The sequence below is a fragment of the Quercus robur genome, chromosome 9 (assembly GCF_932294415.1).
Source record: "Quercus robur chromosome 9, dhQueRobu3.1, whole genome shotgun sequence".
Classification (NCBI taxonomy): Eukaryota; Viridiplantae; Streptophyta; class Magnoliopsida; order Fagales; family Fagaceae; genus Quercus; species Quercus robur.
In genome coordinates this window covers 2332310-2352846 of record NC_065542.1, presented here as the reverse complement: position 1 = coordinate 2352846, position 20537 = coordinate 2332310, and the positions used below count along the sequence as shown (strand labels likewise).

The 20537-nt window shown below is 33.0% G+C and overlaps 1 protein-coding gene across 1 annotated transcript; it reads right to left on the bottom strand.

The window, feature by feature from the left end:
- Window positions 1-4336: 4336 nt before the first annotated feature.
- On the bottom strand, window positions 4337-9787 carry LOC126699305 (putative receptor-like protein kinase At3g47110). Its single transcript, XM_050397037.1, has 3 exons — window positions 7021-9787; window positions 5718-6199; window positions 4337-5039 (listed from the first exon to the last, which is right to left on the bottom strand). The coding sequence occupies exons 1-3, from the start codon at window positions 9731-9733 to the stop codon at window positions 4338-4340; spliced, it is 3897 nt and encodes a 1298-aa protein (XP_050252994.1). The 5' UTR covers window positions 9734-9787; the 3' UTR covers window position 4337.
- Window positions 9788-20537: the final 10750 nt, after the last annotated feature.

The window sequence follows — 20537 nt, the reverse complement described above, 5'->3', positions numbered from 1 at the left end:
GTTACATGTTTTTAGTAAAAATCTAGGGGGTCATTATTTAAAAGAAAATGCTAAAACTGCAAACTATGTTAAAAATTGATGATATGGTGAATGATTATTGGTAAATAAAATATGATGTTGGTGGTGAGCTTGGATGTGAACCAATAAAAATTTACTATATCAACAGTTTTGTAAAAAATATTATAAAATAGTTTGTGCCTATAACATATATATATATATATATATATATATATTTTAGTTTACATCTAAATTTATATTTTTTTTTACCAAACGGAAAATATATAAGAGGGAGGAGGGATTTTTGAAAAGTCCAGGGGCTCCTCCCTAAGAAGAAGATGGTGATGATGCTGATGATCCTTGGGTGCTCATGCAAATCAATGTAAATATACTTGTAAGTCTCAAACTATATATGGATAAAGAAAAAAGTGCATTCAATTAAAATTGAATAGAAAGAAATTATAAGAAAAGTAAATTAAGGAAGAGGAATATAATTTAATGTAAATATACTTGTAAATCTCAAACTATATATAGATAAATAAATAAAACAAGTGCATTCAATTAAAACTGAAGAGGAAGAAATTATAAGGAGAGTAATTTAAGGAAGAAGAATATAATTTGATGTGAAAGTGTTTTGGACTAAATTCTTCATTTATTTTGAGAAATGCTAGGTCCACAATACTTTTATAACATTTTCACAGTAAATTCTAGATGATAGATTATTAAAATTTACAAGAAACAGTCTGCCATTTAAGATTTGTTGTAAAAATATTGTGTGTGTAGAATTCATTTTCATTTTAAGGACAAAGCGAAAGGAAAATAATAAAAGTGAAGAATATGTGACTTATAGATTTGGAAATTGTGATCACAATAGGAGTGATTGTAAATTTGTAATGCTCGAAAGTCGAAACCCTCTTGAAACAAAGCCGGACTCAATTCTTATTAGATAATTTCTTGTTCCATAGTCTTCCAGTTGGTCTTAAATGCCCTTTCTCTTTTGTCTTTTAGCATGGAAAAAGGGTCAAACTTAGCGCTTCATGCAAATCAATTTATTTATTTTGATAGAGTTTTAACCTATAATGCCCCTTCTAATGATTATGCTCTTTATTATCAGAACATGACACCAATCGGTTTTTTATATAAGTGGAGATTGAATTCTAAATCTTTTATTCAATCCTCATAATTTTACAGAGTTAAGCTAACTGGAACATACTGCAAGTTAATTCATTGATTGCTCATTCATCCACTTTCTTCTTAATCCTTTCATTTATCTTCTTCTTCTTTTTATTTATTTATTTATTTTTAATACAAAACAATAGAAGAGGACAATGTAACTTCATGGTGACCAACGATGAAGTTCAGTTGAAATTTCCATTTTATTCAGAAGTTCCTATTGGTCTTTTATTTTAATTGGGAAAATATAACTTGCTTCTTGTATTTTAGTTCATTTTACCTTCCTTATTGACCCTTTCAATTTTTTTTTTTTTTTTTTAGTATTTACTACAATGTTATAGTGTTTTTTTTTTTTTTTTTTTGGGAGTCAAAAATGAATATATTAACCTTTTGGGTAATTACAATCCCCTCCTTTGAGGTTTGGAGAAATGACACTCCACCCCAAATTTGAAGGAAAAAAATATTTTTTCCCTTGACATCCGATTGAACAAACTTTGTTAAATTAACATTAATATTTTGTGTACTAACCTAATCTTTACTTAAGAGCAGGTTTTAAAAATTATCTTATTTCATAATTAAAATTTATTATTTCAAAATTTTAATTAAAGTGTATTTTAAAATATTAAGTGTGGATTTTGCTTATCATATTTTTCTTTTTCCAATAGGTTATTGAGAGATTCTCCGTTGCAAGTATTTTGGTACTTGATCAATTTTGTATTTTTATTCTAAATTTATCAGTTATTTATTTACTAACCATGGTTGAACTTGTGTAAAAAGATCTTATAAAAATTTACAATATTTTATTACTAATATAAATAAAGAGGAGGCCGGAAGGAAGGAGTGTTAATTTCTTCAAATCTCAATGGAAGGGAGTATATTTTCCCTGCAGGTTTGAAGTGGAGGATCATTCGCTCAAACTTCAAAGGAGGAGAGTGTAATTACCACCCCAACCTTTTTATTACTATTCATTTGACCTCCCTTTCACTTTTATTTTTTTTTTTTTGAGAGAAACTCTTTGGCTTTTCTAATGTTACACTTTACCCGATTATTGGGTTAAAATAAAAAGGTTAACCTTCGAATTACTATTTGATACGATTATATAGTATGTAGGGAGCGCAAACCTACAAAATGGATAAGAAGAGAGTGGAATGAAGAACCAGGAATTTTGCTGCTTTGATATAAGTATACTTTAATAGATTTATGTAGCTTAAAAAATAAATTGAGTAAATGTAAACAAAACCAAAAAGAGGTAACATATTAAAAAATTGTACATAAACTAGCGGTAAAAAAACAGGTTGATTTTAAGCTTATCCAATATACACTTTTGCAATTGCCAACAATATCAACGATCCTGACTTTTCTGCAAAAAAATTTCAACAATCTTGACTTTTTTCTCAAATAATTCCCACAATCATGATTATTAGTTAGGTTGAATACGATATCATTAATTTTTACTTGCTTTTTTGTATGTGGTTGATTTTTAAGGCATGTGTATATCTAGAATGTAAATTCTCATTCCATTTTTTGTGTTCCACTTTATACTCAACCAATTACACAATGTTTTTCTAATGTTATGAGTTCAGTTGAATATAAGAAATTATTCATTCATGTGGGAGGAGTTTCCTCCTCTTACAAGGGGTGGTAGGGAGGACTCTTCCTATAAGAGTGAACAATTCCTAGGTTGAATATATTATCATTATTTATGACTTGTCTTTTTATATGCATTTTATTTTATATATATATATATATATATATATATATATATATATACACGCACATGCGGACACAATATAACAAAAAATTGTACTAACTCTATCATCGCTCTTACAAAAATAGCATAAATGGCATTATTGTCTTTATAAAATAGTTAAAATCTTAAAATTCAATCATCTTACACAACCAAACAAAGAGTTCCGATCCCAAAAAAAATTCCTCTTTCAAGTTATGAGAAATGGAATAGTGATATTATTGTGTTTTCCTTTCATACGTTGGATAAAAATTAGTACTAGCCAAACAAGACTCCTTGAAACATCTTACAAATAAAATATCTTGTCCATTCCTCAATCAACTCTAAAGTCGGGACTAAATATCTCCATCAGATGTCCTCTCTTTTGCTTTTGATGCCTGAAACATCAACATTACAACATATATCCAACTAAGCAATCAAAATTAGTTTAGTGTAATATTTTATCCATTCAACTCAATTAGACACCAATTATTTCAGTCAAAAATAATTGTAGAAAGGTGTGAAAATAAAATCAATTATATAGAAAGGAACAATTTTTGTTGTACTAATAACCTGTTTTTGCCAATTTGGAAATTTGTTTTAACTGCAAGTAGAAATGCTTGTATAACAGACCTTGTCAATAGCTTCCTGTGTTGGGTAGCATTAGGGGGAAAAAATATGAGTCAAAGAAAAACTACCTCTGGACAATGGAAATTCCTAATTTTCCAAAAAATATCTCTATCTCATGACATACAGAAGAAAGGAAGTTAAGAGGCAATATTTGAAACTATTGAAACGAAGCCAAGAGCTCTGTGGGTGTAGGTGTGTAGCTCTTTCTATCACTCACTTGATATTGATATTATTATTTATTAGCTTAAAAATTGTAATTAAAAAAAAGTGGTGGAGAGAGAGAGAGAGAGAGAGATATGAAGGTTTTTTTTTGCTGAAATAAAATTCATTAAAACCAACAAAACAGAATTACACAGTACAACAAGAAGAGACCCTCTCAAGAGCAACAACATCAGAAACAGAAATTGGGAGAGTCTCAGCAACTAAACTACCAGAAAAAAATGAACGTGAGGCCCATTTAACCAATGCATCAGCACTTTTGTTCAAAATCCTAGGAACCCAGTTAAAACAAAATTTAGGAGTCTCACTCTCCTTAACTACACTTCTAATCATTTCAACATACTGATGAAGCTCCCAGCATATCGATTGACCAATGTTGCAGATGGTATCAAAAACAATCTTTGCATCCCCTTCTATCTTTACTTGCTCATAGCCTTCTTCAATTGCAGCTTGAATTGCTAGTCCAATAGCCAAGCATTCAGCTATTGCCACAGAATCAGCATCCACCTGTTCAGCCCATGCCTTCAAAACTTCACCTCTACAGTTTCTTGCCAAACCAGCAACACTTGCTTTCCCTTCACTCCAAGAAGAATCAACACCACCCTTCTTCCTTCTCTCTTTCTTTACATTGCCCATCATTTTCCTTTCTTGGAGAAAAGCTTTCCATAGCAGACTTAATTCTCCAAGGGAATTCCATTGGGTCAAACTCTACATGTTTAGAAAGCATCAGCTTTCGCATCCTCCATGTTTCATAGCAAATCACAGCTGCCATTAAAGTGAACTTATTTTGATTTAAACCTTCAGTTATTAACTCCTCAGGAGGGTTTAAAATCATCTGTACCAACTCCACAGCAGAATTAGCCTCAAAATGATCCCATCTCAAACCAATCTCAGAGGCAAACCACAACATTCTAATTGCTATACAATCACGGAACACATGTAGCTCTGATTCCTCTGCTTCCCCACACAGCACGCAAGACAGATCCTCACACCCTATGCCATTTGCCAATCGGGTTTTGAGGGGTAGTTCTCCATTTGCAAGCCTCCACAGAAACATTTTTAGTCTTTCATGCAATTTACTTTCCCATAACTTCTTCCGAACTTGGTTATACTTCTGATCAAATCTATCACCGTGCTCTGTTAAGTAGGAAGATTTCACTGAAAAATTTCCTGACGTTTCCCCCAACCACACCAACGTATCTGGAGTTGCTCTTCTAGGGATGGGAATTTGCTTTATAGCCCGGATTGAGTTTTCTTCAAAAAATTGTAGTAGCATGATTTCATTCCATTTTCCCTGCTCAATTAGATTGATTACTATTAAAGGGTGATTGGCTGCTTCATTTGATATAGGTGAAGGTTTGAACTCTTGGATTCATTCCAAGAGAGACAGAAGTTTAAAAACTGTAATTCAAAAAAAAAAAAAAGTGTCTGGACAGAGATAAATTTTAAAATTGCAAATGAAAAAAACAAAATAAAGTGGTTGAAGTCATAGAGTCATAGCCCTCATGATACCTACAATTGACTATTAAGTAAAACCAATAATATATTTCAATTTTATAAAAAAATAAAATAAAATAACAATGATATTAGTTACAATTAACTCATCTCATAGCCAAGCGTTGTGTGGGTGTAGGTATAAATTTGTACGTTAAATGAAATTGGAAATGGGTTGTTTGAAGATGAAGTAGATCATCAATAACACCTGTGGCTGTAAATTTGAATAACTAATAAATAATATTGGACAACTAATTTACAAATTTTAGCGGAATTTTTTTTTTTTTTTTTTTGAGAAACTATTAATTGGACAATCATGATCATCTAACAAAATTTAAAAAAAAAAAATCATCTATGCTTGTGTATGCAAAATAAATTAAAACAAAGAAAGAAATCATAATGGCTAGTAATTATTTTACGAGATAATTGTCATGTGCAATTTTACTTAAGCAAATTCAAATATGAAATATAGCAATACCTCAACTTGGATTCCACTAGTTAAAGGTGCACCTCTGCAAATCCTGGAACTAAGATAAGCATTTTTTATCAAATGTAATTTCCTGGTAACTTCCTCCATATTCATTCTTTCTTTTGGCGGCTGCATTGAACAAACTAGTCCAATTTGAAGTATTGGGACTAAGCACTTATGCACAATAGCATCCATTTGGCACAGGTTGACAATACCGTGAATTTCTTCATTTGCTTCAATTTCATTTTCATTATTATCTTCTCTATTTACTGTTGTTGTTGGCATTTCTTCAACTTCTCTTCTAAGGATTGGATCTACAATTTGAACAAGTCTTTCTGGCTGTGCCATTGCCATCTTAGCATAATTGTGGAGATTGAGACCATCTTTAAACATTTTGTCAGTGGGTCGCTTCCCTAAGAACATCTCCAATATAATTATTCCATAGCTATACACGTCTCCCTTTGTTGAAGTGTCACAGCCCATGCCATACTCTACACGTTATGTAATGTAAGGAGATATTGAAATTCTTGTTTGTAATGAAATTTGGGATTTGAGGAGAAGGAGAGTGTCCATCAAAAAGTAAATAGAAATTGAACATAAGGAAAAACGTGATGATAGATGCCACAAGTTCAATATTTCAATTTTAAAAAAGTGATAATTTTACATTAGAATAATACTTTTGAGCCCACTAGAAGGGGGCAATATTTATGGTTTAGATGTAGTAATGGAAATATGGTTAATGGTTAGAATTAGGATAATTTAATCAAACTAATTTATAATTGTTACGGTCATACTGGACTCATTAGATACTGGCTCCACAATTCACAAATGTTCAATACAGAATCATAAGTCCTATTATTACCCACTACATAATTCACGTGTAGTTTTTGTTGACAGCTTGTTCAGAGTAGGATACGTACATCAATAAAATACACAATATTGTAGAATCGGTCTGTCTTAAGAGATGCTATACCACAATTTGATATAGCCAATTGGCAAGCTATCATCTCAAACACAGTGTTCAGGAATTAAATGGATTGAAAAAACAAGCTAAGTGAATAGATAATCAGTAAAACCTGTCAACTAATCAAAATTATGACTTATCATGGCATAAATCATGTTTTCTTAGATTTTTTTATTTAAAAAATAAATCGAGTGTGTGTATGCGTGTTTTTGTGTTGCATGTTATGAGAGAGAATCTCTTGCTGATATGGCAATTGCTAAAACAAGAAAACCAATATGTTTTGAACAATTAATTTAATGATATTTGTTAGGATATTATAGGATTTAGAAATGATTGAAAGGAAATTACCAGGAGCAACATAGCCAATAGATCCCTCTAGCCCAGTTGTAATAGTTTCCTTTAAACAAGAATCTTCAATAGTTGAGCGGAACCTTGCTAAGCCAAAATCACTTATATGAGCAACCATGTCATTGTCAAGAAGAATATTACTTGGCTTTAAATCACAGTGAATAATTGCTGGCACAGAATGGTTGTGAAGATAATTTATTGCAGTAGCCACATCAATTGCAATATTTAGTCTTTGAAGAAGGCTCAAATTCCTTGATTGATTTTCATTGTCTAGCCCTGGATGCAACCAAACATCTAAGCTCCCATTTGTCATGAATTCAAAGACTAGAGCTTTGAATTCATTTCCACGATGATCCATGTGAGAGCAACATGTTATTATTTTAACAAGATTCCGATGCCGAATATTTCGTAATGCGTTGCATTCGGCCATGAAACTTTTGGAAGCTCCCCTCTGTTGAAGGTTAAGGACCTTTATAGCAACTAGAGTTTCATTCCCATCAAGAGCTCCTTTATATACAGAGCCAAAACTACCAGATCCAATTAAATTATTTGAAGAAAATCCACTAGTTGCCTGATAGAGTTCTTTGTATGTAACATTATAATAGAATTCTGTGTATAAAAAATTACTGCGGGCCATTCTTGAAGCCATATATAGTGACCTTTTTGATTTTTTTATCCAGTAGAGATCAAGAAAGGATGAAAACAAGCAAATAAATAGAACAATGGGAATAATAATAATTGCTACTCTGAAGCCAATGGACTTCCATGGTTTCATGACTTTTACGGGACATTTTGGCAACTTCAAGTTGGGTATACCACCACAAAGTTTAGCATTTCCAATCAATGATATTGCATTTGTGTTTTTAAAAACTCCTTCAGTTGGTACCTCACCCTCAAAATTATTAAACGAAAGATTCAAATTTTCTAAAAGAGGAAGCTTCTCAAAACCGTGTGGAATGGATCCTGATAGGTTATTTTGTGAAACATCTAGATGTCGAAGACCTTTCAAAGAAGCCATAGATGATGGAATGGTTCCTATAAAGGAATTCCCTTGCAGGTTAAGGTGTTCCAACATCAAACAATTTCCGATAGATGTCGGAATTTTACCCGACAAATTATTGTTAGAAACATCCAGTTTGTTGATATTTTTCTGGTTACCTACTTTAGATGGCAGTTTGCCAGTTAATAAGTTGTAAGATAAATTGAGGAGAATTAGCGGAAGGGGAGAAGGACCAATAAGCTCTAGGGGTATGGATCCATTAAGGTTATTTTGTGAAACGTCCAAGATCTGCAAATTTGGGCAGTGTACAATACTTGGAGGTATGGTTCCTTCGAATTTGTTTTCTTGTAACTCGAGTCGAAATAACCGAGTAAGGTTGCCTATGAAGGTTGGTATTTCTCCAGACAATTTGTTTCCACCTAAAACCAACAGTTGCATCTTTTGAAACCTCCCGAAACTAGGGGGAATGGTGCCACTGAAGTGATTATAATCCATGCCTAAGCCAATTAAGTTGACAAGATTCTCTAATGATGCAAGAATAGTTCCAGATATTTCATTGCGTCCAAAATATAATTTAGTGAGTTGGGTTGACAAGTTGGCTATAGAATTGGGTAAAACACCTCGAAATTGGTTTTTACTTAAATCCACGGAGATCAATTTGCTACAATTTGTTAGCGATGTTAAGAAATGGAGGCTCTTTCCTAGGTAATTGCCATTCAAACCTAGCCAGAAAAGATCCAACAAATTTCCAAGATTAGTTGGAACTGATCCCAGAAAATTGTTCATACCTAAATCAATTTTTTGAAGGTGAGTTGCATTGCATAATGAAGTAGGGATTGGCCCAGAGAACTCATTCCCACCAAATTGAAGAACTTGGAGATTAGGAAGATTAAGGCCTATGTTTGTTGGAAGTGTGCCATTAAGTTGGTTGTCTGCAACCGAAAATATTTGGAGAGATGACACGTTGTAAAGAGAGGAAGGGATCATACCTGACAATTTATTCATGAGAATTGAGAAAACTACTAAGCCTTTTAATCGGCCTATGGTATCTGGAATACTTCCCACCAAGTTATTGTACTCTGCAGCGAAAGATTTGAGCGAAGAAAGATTTCCTAGAGAAGGTGGGATCCCTCCTGCCAAATTGTTTTTGAGGATTTGAAGTTCTTCAAGTTTCATTAGAGAGCCTAGCTCCATTGGAATTTTCCCTGTAAAGTTATTCACATGAAGATGTATGAATCTGAGATTGGAGCACTTGGACAAGTTGGATGGTATTTTCCCCTCCAATGTGTTATTGTTAAGTCTGAGTTCCTGCAATCGAAACAAATTACCAACTTCCCATGGAATTTCACCATAGAAGCTGTTGTTTTGGAGTTTGATGGATCTAAGAAAGCTGAGGTTGCCTATGTAAGGTGATAGAGATCCACGTAAGTTGTAGCACTGCAGGTCCAAGGCCGTGACTCTTTGGTGTCGACCATCGCATGTTATTCCAAGCCAATTGCAGAAGTTCGTAGAATCATTCCACGAACTCAAAATTTTATATGGATCATGAGGTACAGATTCTTTAAATTTAAGCAAAGCTAAACGATCGGTCTCATTTGTTGGAGCAGGGGCTGTAGTGGTCAGTTGCAAGCAGAGTAGGATTATGAAAAGGAAAAGAATCACATGAAGGTATATGGAACAAGATGTGCACGAATTGGTTTGGTGAAGCGTCATTTGGTTTGGTGAAAGTGAAACAGGAATTTGGTGAAAATGAAATATTTGATGTCAGTCAAATGACTCAAATAGAAATAGGCAACGGAGGCTGATAATTATTATAGCCCTTGGTTGAGACAGAGCTCTGGAAAATGTGTAAAAGATAGACCGACCACGATACCTTTTTTTAAAGAACTGGCCCGCCCGAAGGAAATTGATTAACCACCACACGGCCCCACCTGTGTCCTTGTTCGATTGAATTTCGTTTTATTACTTTCACATTTTCAATTTCCATTTTCCAATATTCTACTTTCCAGCCACTTTCCAAAAGACCTTATCACTCAGTGTTCTCATAATAATTTCACACTAGCTCCCTATAATCTCTTTATTGTTTTATCTAGTGCTCTCAATCTCTCACGTAGTCACATTCTCATTAATCTCCTCTCCCTTTCTTAACAAAGAGTTTTCCTATTTGAAGTTAAAGAAGAATGGTTTTAAAATCTTAAGTAGTACAAAATTTTTCCTCACCTTTTTTATTTATATTTTACTTAATTTTTTTTTTTATCTAATGGTTTTTCCCCCTTTTAGCTATTAAACCAATTGATATTCATTATTTTATTTAGTATTTTACACTAACAGACTCAAACAACAAGATACAAATAGGATTTTGAATATTTAGCCCAAATTTTTTTTTTTTTTTTTTTTTTTGATATGACAAACAAATCTAGCGCTAGATTATAACATAGATCTTGATAGTCCAATATATAGCACCACTAATATTATTTGAAAAATCTCATAAACATGCTAAAACTAACAAATTAGTTTTTGTGTTTGACATTTGGAGAAGCAAATCTTGAAATTGAAATTTAAAATTTCATTATTGCAATGATGAGTGGATCAAGACATACATATATAGAAACAATATGATCCTTTAATCTTGGCCCCTCCAAACAAAAATTCCTGGTTTTGCCCTATAAATAGAGGCTAATAAATTTTTCATTCTTCCAATGGTTTAAATATATCATAATAAATTACCAATTCTCCCAAAATGTTAAGCAATTAAGAAAATTATTTAATTACTATACTCATCACACGTGCTTCGTGCGTGCGATGAGACTTTTTTTTAGCAAAAAAAAAAAAAGTGTTTTTATTTTTTATATATATATAATTTTTATTTTGAAATTTTAATTTATAAGTGGATAAATGAATTTGAAAATCAACAGGAAAATGACCCTATTTTTTAGGCAATGTTTTAGTAGAAGTTAGAGTTGTATTTTTACCGGATTATCCTTTAGTTTTGTCTCTACTTAAACATAGGGATGTAAGGACATTTTAGAACTATGAAAATGAGAAATCCAAACAGGGGAAGCCCCTTAAATAATGGTATAGATAATTCTAACCGGGGCTACAATGTCTTTTCTCGAAATTGATCTTGCTTAACCCAACCTCCACTCCATTCGCCTCCCTCCTGGTATTTATGGCATCTTATATGATCCCCAATCTTAAGTTATGGCACAAATTCTGTTACTAGTCATAATGAATTAGGATAATGCTAAAGGTATTACAAATTCTACTATATAAATCCTACAAATAGATGTGACCATAAATGTAATTGATAGGCTTCAATTACCTTATAAATAAAGGGAAATATTAAAGACTGCCCTAAGGATATTTGTTTAGGAACTATTTAAAAAAAAAAAAAAATTTATGGAGAAATGATAAAACAATTAATTTTTCTAACAGTTTTTTATATTTATAATGAAAGTGATATTAAAAACTTTCCTAATTTGGTTTATTAACAATTGCCCTAAGGACACCCGTGAACGGATTAGGATCTCGGTGCAATGGGTATTGCACTGAGTGCCATTCACCCTACCATCTCTCACAAAAAAAAATTTATTTTTTACTTTGTTAACTTTTACTTTTTACTTTTTTTCATTTTTTTCTAAACTTTTTTAATCAATAGTTTAGACTAGAAGTTGCTTTTTGCAACAATCAATCTCAACCATTAATAGGAATTGCATCAGGTAATCCCCCATTGACATGACCCATAAATTTCTGACCAATTATCAAAAAAAATGACCCATAAATAAATATTTAAATTATCTCTTTGTGGTTGTTGATACATCAATTAATAAACACAATGGAATAAAAGTTGTAACGCATGCAACACTAGTCAATGAATTATAGCTATGAAGATACCGTATCTTACTCAGGGGCGGAGCCAAGGGGGGGCGAGAGGGGGCAACTGCCCCCCCTGACTCCTCCTGAAAAGTCCCCTAGATTATAGCATTTAGGATTCTTTTTTAAATGCTTTGCCCAACATAGGAAAAAAATTCAAAAAGACAAAATGTCTTGTTATAGAAAAACAATCCTGACATGTAAAAATAAAAAGGGAAAAAGCTGCACAGATCATCCACTTACAATAGTACTACTTATTTTCTCTTTTAAGCTTTTATATTGTCCAAATTTATAGCTTATCACCATATATGACACTTTACTGTTTAACTCAATTTTCTTCTGTTGTCCTTCTTCTTCTTTTTTATTATTATTTTTGGGTTTTTTTTTTTTTTTTTCACCGCAATGATGGTGGTCTTAAATTTTACACTCTTTTTTATTATTATTTTTATATAGAAAAGATAAACTACCTAATGTCCTAGTACGGTATTGAAATTCTCAAACCTCCACCATCCATTTTTTCTCCTTCTTGACTTTTTAGTTTCCAGTTTTATAGGTTATTGCTATACTTTTTTTTACTTTGATTATTAGTGACTATGAAACAGTTTCAAAATATAAATCATCAAATACTGTTGAGCAAATTAAATTTGTTATGAAAAAATAAACTGTAGTTTATACTTGCATTAAATTTTGTATAACAATTATAGTTATTTACAATTGTTTATTTATTAGGTTATTAATATTGATTTTTTTTTTTAAGATTATTTTAGTTTAGTATTGTCTTTAAACCTTCCCCCCCTAAACTAAAATCCTAACTCCGCCACTGATCTTACTGGATAGCCTTTTCTTTCCAAGAGGTCATTTCCTTTTGAAACCAGATTGCTTTTTTCTTTTCTTTTCTTTTTCTTTTCTTTTTCTTTATTTGCAACTAATCTTTCTTTCACCAGCCAGTCAGCTGTCACCCTCTAGAAAACTTAAACATAAAGAAAGAAATTTTTTTTAATAAAAATAAAACCAGGTGAACATTCAAGGGTCATTCTCCGAAACTCCAAGCCAAGTTTTGTCCAGAACAACAGCCCACACGCACAAAACAATGTCCACTTTTCACACTACCCGCTCAACACGAAACACTCTAAAGGAATGAAACTCAGCATATTCATGGCATCTTCAAAGCAAAAGGGAAAAGAAAGAAAAAAAAAGTATGAGTAGGACATTGATGAATCGGTGATTTCCTTGGCACATACAAAGTCTTCTTTTATGTGGCGAGAATTCATAATAGGTCAGTTAATGTATGCTTTTAAGACATTCATTAATAATTAATTTCAGGAATTTTTTTTATATGAAATTGATAAAGTTGTCAAAAAAATTAATCACTTTATTTTTTAATTTTTTCATAAAAAATTTCTTAAAATAGTTTACTAACATATGCCATAAGGGTAGGGATGGCAATGGGGCGGGGCGGGGCCGAAGGATGGGATCTTCGCCCCCGCCCTGCATGGATTTTTCTTGCCCCATCCCCGCCCCGCCCTGTATGACGGGAAAAATTTCTTGCCCCATCCCCGCCCCTTAAGGCCCCGCGAAGCCCTGCCCTACACCGTAAAACTTTATTTCTTGTTAATTTTCCCTACAACTATTACCATTTTTTTAAATAAAATGACATGTTTCAATAATAAAAATATACTTGAAATTATAAATAAATTTATTCTATCGAATCAAACTAATTTTTAGCAAATACTAAATAATATTATCTAAATATTTAACAAGATAATATCACAACAAAAATCTCATAGTATGACACAATAAAATAATTCAAACTCATAATACATAACAAAATAAAAATTGCCTAATTCTTCAAAAAGAATCTCCACTTAAATAAAATAAGATGATGATATTTTTTTTAAATAGTAGGGTTTTAGGGTATGAAAAAATTATCTTTTAACCCTTATTAATGCGGGGTGGGGCGGGGATGGGGCGGGGTGGGTCTAAAAAGTGTAAACCCATCCCCGTCCCGCCCCGTGGTACGGGTCTAAAATCTCGCCCCATCCCCGTCCCACCACCTTTGCGGGGTGGGGAAAACCCGCACGGGACGAAGCGGGGAGGGGCGGGTCAAGCGGGACGGGGCAAAATTGCCATCCCTACATAAGGGCATACGGTAGTAAAACCCTTCATAATTATGTATCCAAAAATAAATTATTTACTTTAACACACAAAAAGATTAAAAGAATTGGTTGATATATATATATATATATATATATTTTTTTTTTTTTTTTTTTTGAGAATCAAATTGGTTGATGTTATAACAATTTAAAGAATTGGTTGATGTTATAACAATTTTTTAATAGGTGAAAATACTATTTTAGAGTTATAGCAAATTTAGTCCCTAGATTTTGGTAGGAAAAATGTTATGTCCATAATATTTTCACAACAAATCTTAAGTGATACTAGTAAACAAAAAAGTAATTTCAGTGATAAGTTCAAATTAGAATTAATAACAATTTACCACTTATGATTTTTTATGAAAGAATTGTGAAAATATTGTAGACATAGCATTTCTCTTTTAATAACAAATCATTTGGTCACAATTGAAATACTTGAAATTTATGTGACTAATAATAAAATATTTCAATTGCTATTTTAAAATGTCACGTCATCATTTGAATTAAAAATGCTTATCCCGGAGTTTTAGTTCTAGGTTGATTTGTAATTTCAGGAAAAGTTCTTGGCTGGTAGGCTTTGTGGGTGTAAGTTGTAAGTGAGTTTCGGGTTTGGGCTTTATATGAGTGTGGGCTGATCGGGTTTTAAATTTTAAAGTGTGAGTTTATGTTTTAAGAGAGATTCGGCTGAATGTTAGCCAGACTAAAAGGGTTTGAACCTAAAAATTCTGTTGGGCTTGAGTGGGTTTATGCGTATGTATTTTCGGACGTGGGTTTACTCATATGGGCTAGTCTAAAGCTCTGTGAGATCGGGTTGAGTTAGGCCCAACCCAAGCCCCATTGCCCTCTCTCACGATCCATGGAGTGGAGGCCAAGATGTTCACGAATAGACCGTGAACGGTGGCCGCAGCGGGGAGTGAGCTCACACGCGGAGGCGCGTGTGAATGACAGTGTAAGTTATGGGCTCTTTGTATTTGTGTGTGTTTAGGTGAGCATGCATGTATTCTCTATGTGCAAAACATCCATAGACATGAGGTTGAAGCTCGTATATATTAGACTCAAGAGAAGAGTGTTGGGAAAATTTCTATATTATTGTGAATAAATTTTAGCAAGCACAGCGGAAGCACAATTACACAAAAATACAAAGATTTACGGGACAAATCTTTGAAGGGAAGCACAATTATTTAATAAATTTTAGAAACCCTTTCTCTTTGAAGGGAAAAATCACGGGACAAACTCCGAATAATTTCACTATATTAAATAGAGATTACAACACGTAGAGATACAACTTAAGTAAAAAAAAAACTCTCTTTTTCTTTTCACTCACTGCCCTCTTCCTCACTGTGTATTTTCTCTTACTCTCTCTATTTTTCTCCTCTTTTGCTTGCTCTCACGCAGCTCTTCAAGACTGCACCTACTCCTCACACTCTAGGGCTTCACTTTTTTCCCCTTTGGGACTTCACTTCTTCAGCCCATCTTCACTGGCCGAATGGCCTCTCTATTTATTTCTTCATCTTTTCCTTCTTTTCTTCCTTTCACACTCTTCACATCAAGTCACAATAAATGGAAGCCAACTTATCTTGACTTTGCTTCAACCAATTTCTTTTCTTCAGCTCTTCCTTAGCCGAATGACCCTTGCCTTTTGCTTCTTTCTTTTCTTTCTTCCTTCCAACGTGTCTCACAAGTTTAACATCACATAATCATTTATGTGGCTTGACTTTTGTACATCCCTTCATAAATGTTGTTGGACTTTTGTACATAATTGAGGAAAAGATGAACCTAACTCTTCTCTTTCGGACAAGCTTCTCCAGCAAACCCATTTCACTTTGCTGACTTCTCAGCACTTGTCCAACAAGCTCATTTAATGAGCTAAGACAAGGTGTGGGCTGGAACATGGTGCAGCGCACCCAACAAAGAGAGTGTGCACGTGACTCTGTAATTGTGTGTACCGTGTACAGAGGTGAGTAATACAATGAAGTGTCAATGTAATTTCAGATAGTTGAACAAAATGGAGAGTGGTTTCGGGTTTACATTTGTTTTTTGAATTTGACTTTGCTTCTGGTGAAGTTGTAGTGATTGCTGCTGGAGCCTGGTTGTTGTTGTTATTGTTGATTTCCTTTTGCTTGTTGGTAGCCTTTTGGTGGTTGTTGGTGTTTGGCTGCAAAGAAAGACATAAAAATGAGTGAGGATCCAAACTAAAACAAAGGATAGGAATTAGGAAATGAGTAAAAGAAAAAGGAAGAGGAGGCACATCATGGATCATAATATTTGTTGTCTCTGCATCTGCAATTTATTTGGTTGCGATATCTGTTATGATCTTAGTATCTCACATTGATTAAGTATAAGCTTAATCATGTGTTTGTAAATGTGTTTGTAAGCTCTTGGGCACCCTTCTCTTACAAACTAGTTTTCAAGGGTGTGTGGCTGGGTGTTCTTATGAGAAAAGACCTGTTATTTTACTCAATACATTGTATTTGCAGGCTGTACTTTTCTGTTAATCACAGATTTTGCTCATAATGTTTTGGATTCCGGGTCAAGTCAATTTGAAGGGTTTCTTGGCAACAATTAGTTATACCCTCCTGAAATTTGATTGAATTCTTTAACTTTTACAATTGGGTTGACCTTTGTATTTTATCAAATGTGATATCTTTATTAGTAATTTGTATAGTTTTCCTTCTTTTCTGCAGTTTGCAAATTATTTCAATAATTTATATACGATTTACATCTCTTTTTATCGCAAAAAACATTAATATTTAGATAGATTCTAAATCTTGTTATTAATTGCTATACTTAAGAGGCATTCCCACTTTTAGCTTCAAATTTTCCTTGATTATAGAGTTACAATATTCCATTGCTCAATATTAAATAAATTGTCTGAGTTAGAGCTTCTTTTGATTATGGTAATTGTAACTATTTTTGTAGTAAAATTAAGGTGCACGTGTAACACGGACCTCCATCATGTGGAACCTTGAAGGTGCGCATGGCAAGTAATCATGACCTCCATCATGTTGAATGTGAATTGCTCTGGAATATAAACATCCTCAGGTGCATGCATTTCAATCATTTCAAGGATATAATATCCCTTTTTTTTAATTTAATAAAAAAATATTGTTCAAAAGCATACAATTCTTTTCATTTAAGAATGCAATTAACTATGAAAAGTTTTCCTTCAAAAAAAAAAAAAAAAAAAAAGACTATGAAAAGTTTATCCAATTAACAGTCCTGGTTGCCTTGGTGGCTTGTGGTGTTAACAGTACAATTAACAGTCCTATATGAAAGGTTTATCCAATTTTAGGACTTTACTACCATCTAAAGTAATCCAATACTATCTAAAAAAAAAAGTAGGTAATCCAATTAACAGTCCTATATGAAAAGTACATGAAGATTTTCAATTGAAAAAGAAATATTAATACAATAACTTAATTAACAATTTTGAATCTCAAATAAGAAAAAATAATTTTAAATAAAAATTATTATATGAAAAATTAATGGTATTACACATAATTAAATAATAGAAAAGGCATCTTTTAAAATTGAGCCTCAAAAGTCCTTGAGCCTGCCCTGCATGTGATGTGATATTTTCTCTCCTGTTTTTTACTCAGATTTTAATTTATGCTAATCAACATTCACAAAAGGTAGATGTTTTTCAAATCATGGCCAAAATTGAAGTTTTAATCGGTTTTAAGTTTACTTGGGTGTTATAACATCTATCTGTTGTACACATTTTAAATATTTTTATTCCTATTGCTTTTTATAGGTAAATATGGGGAGAAGGGTTGGGGGTAGGAACTGATTGAACAGAGATCTGCATAATTTTGATACGCCATCGTTTTGGTCATTGCTGCTTTTGCCATCCCATCTCTTGTTCAAGCTCACGGTCATAGAATCGAGTCTTGTTCAAGGCTTTGAAGTAGATCGGTGCTGCCCCCGACGCCAATAAGGCAAAGGAGAGCCATTCGATCCATCCTGGGAAAGGTAAGATGAGAAATTGCAGCTACATTAAGTGGAAGGGTCCTCTTCTTGTGTATGGTTTCGAAGCATTCAAAGGCAAGAAACAAGTTCACGTCATCGATTTTTCTATGAATCAGGGGATGCAGTGGCCAAGCTTAAATGATTTGGTTTGAAAAGTGTGTAGGAAATTTACAAGCTTTTTCAGTGAGTGATTTGGGTGTGGAATGATTCCTCGGTTTTTTTTTTTTTTTTTTTTTTTTTTTAAATCTTTAAATTTCGAAATTTATTATAAAAAAAAAGGAGCTAAAACGACGTCGTTTTAGCTCAATTAACTGCAGGACATAACTGGAGTTTAACGGAGTACCAAACTAACAAAAACTGAAAGTTAGAGGACTGAAATGACAAAACTGAAAGTTAGAGGACTGAAATGAAAAAGACTGAAAATTTGGGTCAGTTTTGCATTTTTGCCAAATAAAAAATAAAAAGAAGAAGATGAAAGAAAAGATCCTGGCTCTATTGCCTTTATGAAACAAGATACAAGGATATGTCACTTGAATACATTTCCAAATATTATATTTGAAATCATATATAAATTTGATACAACATACCGATCAGACTAACAGAAATGCTTATGCACATCCAGTAGCTGTAGCCACAACTGAAATCCTCCTGTGAAAATCCTCCCCATTTAGCAGCTAGACAAAGTATAAACAGAACACGAGTGTCATCTTCTGCTGATATGTTAATCGTTATCATTTGTGTATATGTGAAAACTTGAGTTAGTATGGTCACTGTTTTAAAAACCAGACCGGACCGGCCGGTTCAACTGGGAACCGGAAGCCAATCCGGTCCGGTTAAAAGCTCCAAAACCGGTCAATAACCGGTCAACAACCGAAAAACCGGCCAAAAACCGGTCAAAAACCGGGATTGAACCGGAAATTTTTTTAAAAAAACGGTTCTTTGACCAGTTCGGTTTTTAAAACCATGAGTATGGTACTACAATATAAAAAAATACAAAAAAATAAATAAAAAAAGAAAAAAGAAAAAAGAAAAGAAAAGAAAAAGATTTACTCATTAATAATTAGTATAATTCGAGTCCCTCCTTGCATTTTCTAGAAGGCATGTCACCAATGATTATGAAGTATAGATATGGTAGAGACTACATGGTCTCTAGTTTTCATGTTTAAAAAATTTATGAGGAAAATTTCTCTTGCTTCTGCCAGCACCACACAAGGTGAATATGAAAATTAGGATAATAGTTGGACACTTACAAATGGGATGCCATAATAGGATTGAGCCACCTACCTTACCTTAGCAATTTTGCAGCTTCACTATGGATACATATATTTCATTAGCAATTGGAATATCTAAAGGTGTGCCTACTAATCTACACTGATAAAAGCAGGGCATTAACACAAATGCAGAAGCGATTGGAATGTAAAGAAAGCTGAAACCACCAATATGACAGCACGTATGGTTGGCCTGAACAAATAAAATAAGTGGCAAGCCACAATGAAGAAGTGGTTGGTCTAATTGTAAAGAACCTAAAGGTGGAGTAACTTTGGCGAGAGTCCCTTCCAGTCTCTTGTCTTGCAGTTTTTATTTATTTATTTATTTATATTTTTAATTTTTCTTCTTTTAAGAATAAGAAATTTCATTAATAATAAACTTAAGAAAGTAGAAACATAAATTGCTCTCTATTATTATCTTATCTACTAAAATAGTCTCACTGATATATCCCCACTCTAGCTTTGAAAACCTGAAACATCAATAAAAATCCAACTAAGCATTCAAACTAGTTTAGTCTAAAGGCCTAGCACGTTTCAATTACCATCAATTTTAATAAAATATAGATTTGACACCAATTACTCTAGTCTGCAATAGTTTGAGGGCTTCGAAAATTCATGCTATTTGATAAAGTTGACATAAATTGCAATATAAAGAAGAAGACGAATTAGAAGAAGGCAGCGGTGATAGAGGGACAATTTTGTAGAAAGGAAGAATTTTTATACCAGTAACCTACTTTTGCCAATTTGTGAAACTTGTTCCACGATCAAACAGAAATGCTTGTACATTTTACCAAAATAAATAAATAAGCTTGTACAATAGACCCTGTCTCTAAATCCAACCCGAAGGACTTTTAAGGATTTAACAAAGGCCACAACAGCACATACTGGTGTCCCAACCAGATAATATGCTCCAAGATAGACATAGGAAAAATATCCTCCAGTGATATAAAGGAAAAATCACAACTTCTACATTAGCTTGATATGCTAATTTATTTTGAAGAAAGATATTAACAATATAATGGTTAGGCCGTAAGACCCGTAACTATCAAGTAGGCAAGTCCCAGGAAGAAGATTACATCAAGGGTGAAATTTTTTGAAGCTTTCAAAAGTATTTGTAGACTTTTTAATTGTAAGTACATATTCTAGAATAAAGACTGAGTTAATGCTTATCTGATCATATTGTGTGATTGCGGAAAAAAAGGTAATAGCTTTTAAAACTTCGCCAAAATTCACAACTCATGCTCTCATATAGAT